Here is a 1578-nt window from a genome sequence, read left to right as displayed (position 1 = left end):
CGGAGGAGCGGTTTAAAGCCCGACCCCCCTCCCACCGGGTCGCGGCCGCTCCTCACCCAGGTTTATCCCTCCTCACCCCGGGCCGCCTCTTGGATGGTTTTGTGGTGGGGGAAGAGGGATAGCCCAGGGGCGGCGGGCACCGAGATCGCACGAAACCGAATGTGAAACCGCGGCCAGGCCGCCCAGAGGAACCCCTGAAGGGCCATGGCGTGAGGGGCCTGAGGGTCCCCTCTCCGGGTGGGCACCCCCGGTACGGAAGGGCCGGGCCGCTTCCCCTGACCGAACTGTGGGGGAAGCTGAGGTACCGCATCCAGCCCCTCCCGCCATCGGTGTGGTGGAAAGCTAGCGGTGGTTGTGGGTAAAATGGATTTTTAGGTGCTGGTGTAAAATAACGTCCATTGCATTAAACGGTGCTGTACTTTTAAAATAGCAGTCGAAAATGTTTTAGTCAGAAGTCAGTTTGGCTGCTAATTTAACAGAAATAAAGAGTGAAGTGTCACCTTCTTTTCATGCTTTCTATCAAGACTTATTTTTTGAGATTTAAAAGAAAATTTTTATAATTCTTTTGAGAGTTTTCTATCTTGAACCTGACAGGGAGAGCCAGGAACCTGCCTTCAGTCAGCTGCGAGGCTGCTCTGGGAGAGGGCGCAAGGAGGATTTCTTGGCGTTATTTCGGCCTTCGTGGTTATCCTTCACAAAAACTTCTCTTGTAATATAAGCCCTGTCCTGTAAACTAATTTGGGTTTATACTGAATAGAAATGATTCTCATACTGATAATGAGTTGGTCAGTCTGAAGACTTTTTTCATGTTTGGTATGACACTTGTTCTGGAGATGTGGCCTGTGTTGCATCTCATGCTGCCTCTTTGTCTGATTTTTATGACATGAAAAGGTCGAGTGTATGAAGGGGTTTTTATTGATGCGCTATTTGGACACATGCGGGGTCAACATTTACTTTGAGAGTAATGAAGCAAAACATTTGGCTGCTTTTGTGATTGCTATTGCTTTTTCTTCATTAAACCCTGTGTCAGGTACCTGGTAACCCACAGAGTCATCAGCGACATTTGGGGTCTGTGCGCAGCGAGGGGGGTTAAAAGCTGCAGAAAGGGACCCTGGAAATTTGGGGAGGTAGAAAAGCGGATTGTGGGCAGAGGCAGAGGTCTGTGAATGCCTGCAGTATCTTCTGCTTTCTGGTTCCTGTAACCTCTTTCAGATGTGTCTTACCTTGGGGTTCATGACATTGGAACTTCCTGAGGAGAAGTTATGTTCCTGAATAGGATGGCAGCAGTTGAATGTTCCGGCTCTGTACCAAAATGTGGCTTTTCCTGGATAAAATCCATTGTTGTTCCTGGTCTGAAGACTCACAACTGTTTCAATGTTGGTTTTCTTCTAGATTATAGCATTCGATGAACTGAAGACCGATTACAAGAATCCCATAGACCAGTGTAATACGCTCAATCCTGTAAGTTGTACGCCAAACATTTTTTAAACGAACGTGTCTAAAGTGATTGGTTTTGCTGTTACCTTGATGTAATCCAACTAGGCAGTAGAATTGCATCTGGGTTGACAAAACCATAGA

At 47.3% G+C, this 1578-nt stretch overlaps 1 protein-coding gene across 1 annotated transcript in view; it reads left to right on the top strand.

Annotated features, from left to right (window-relative positions):
• The first annotated feature begins 204 nt into the window (after positions 1-204).
• The window catches only part of CNIH1 (cornichon family AMPA receptor auxiliary protein 1), a 6627-nt gene continuing 5253 nt past the window's right edge, over positions 205-1578 (top strand). Inside the window, 2 exon segments of the mRNA XM_010187683.1 lie at positions 205-209; positions 1359-1461. Coding sequence (XP_010185985.1) covers positions 205-209; positions 1359-1461 — 108 coding nt within the window.

The sequence above is a fragment of the Mesitornis unicolor genome, unplaced genomic scaffold (genome assembly GCF_000695765.1).
Source record: "Mesitornis unicolor isolate BGI_N332 unplaced genomic scaffold, ASM69576v1 scaffold3077, whole genome shotgun sequence".
Lineage (NCBI taxonomy): Eukaryota > Metazoa > Chordata > Aves > Mesitornithiformes > Mesitornithidae > Mesitornis > Mesitornis unicolor.
Note: the sequence above shows the minus strand (reverse complement) of the source record. Positions and strands in the feature narration are given on the sequence as shown.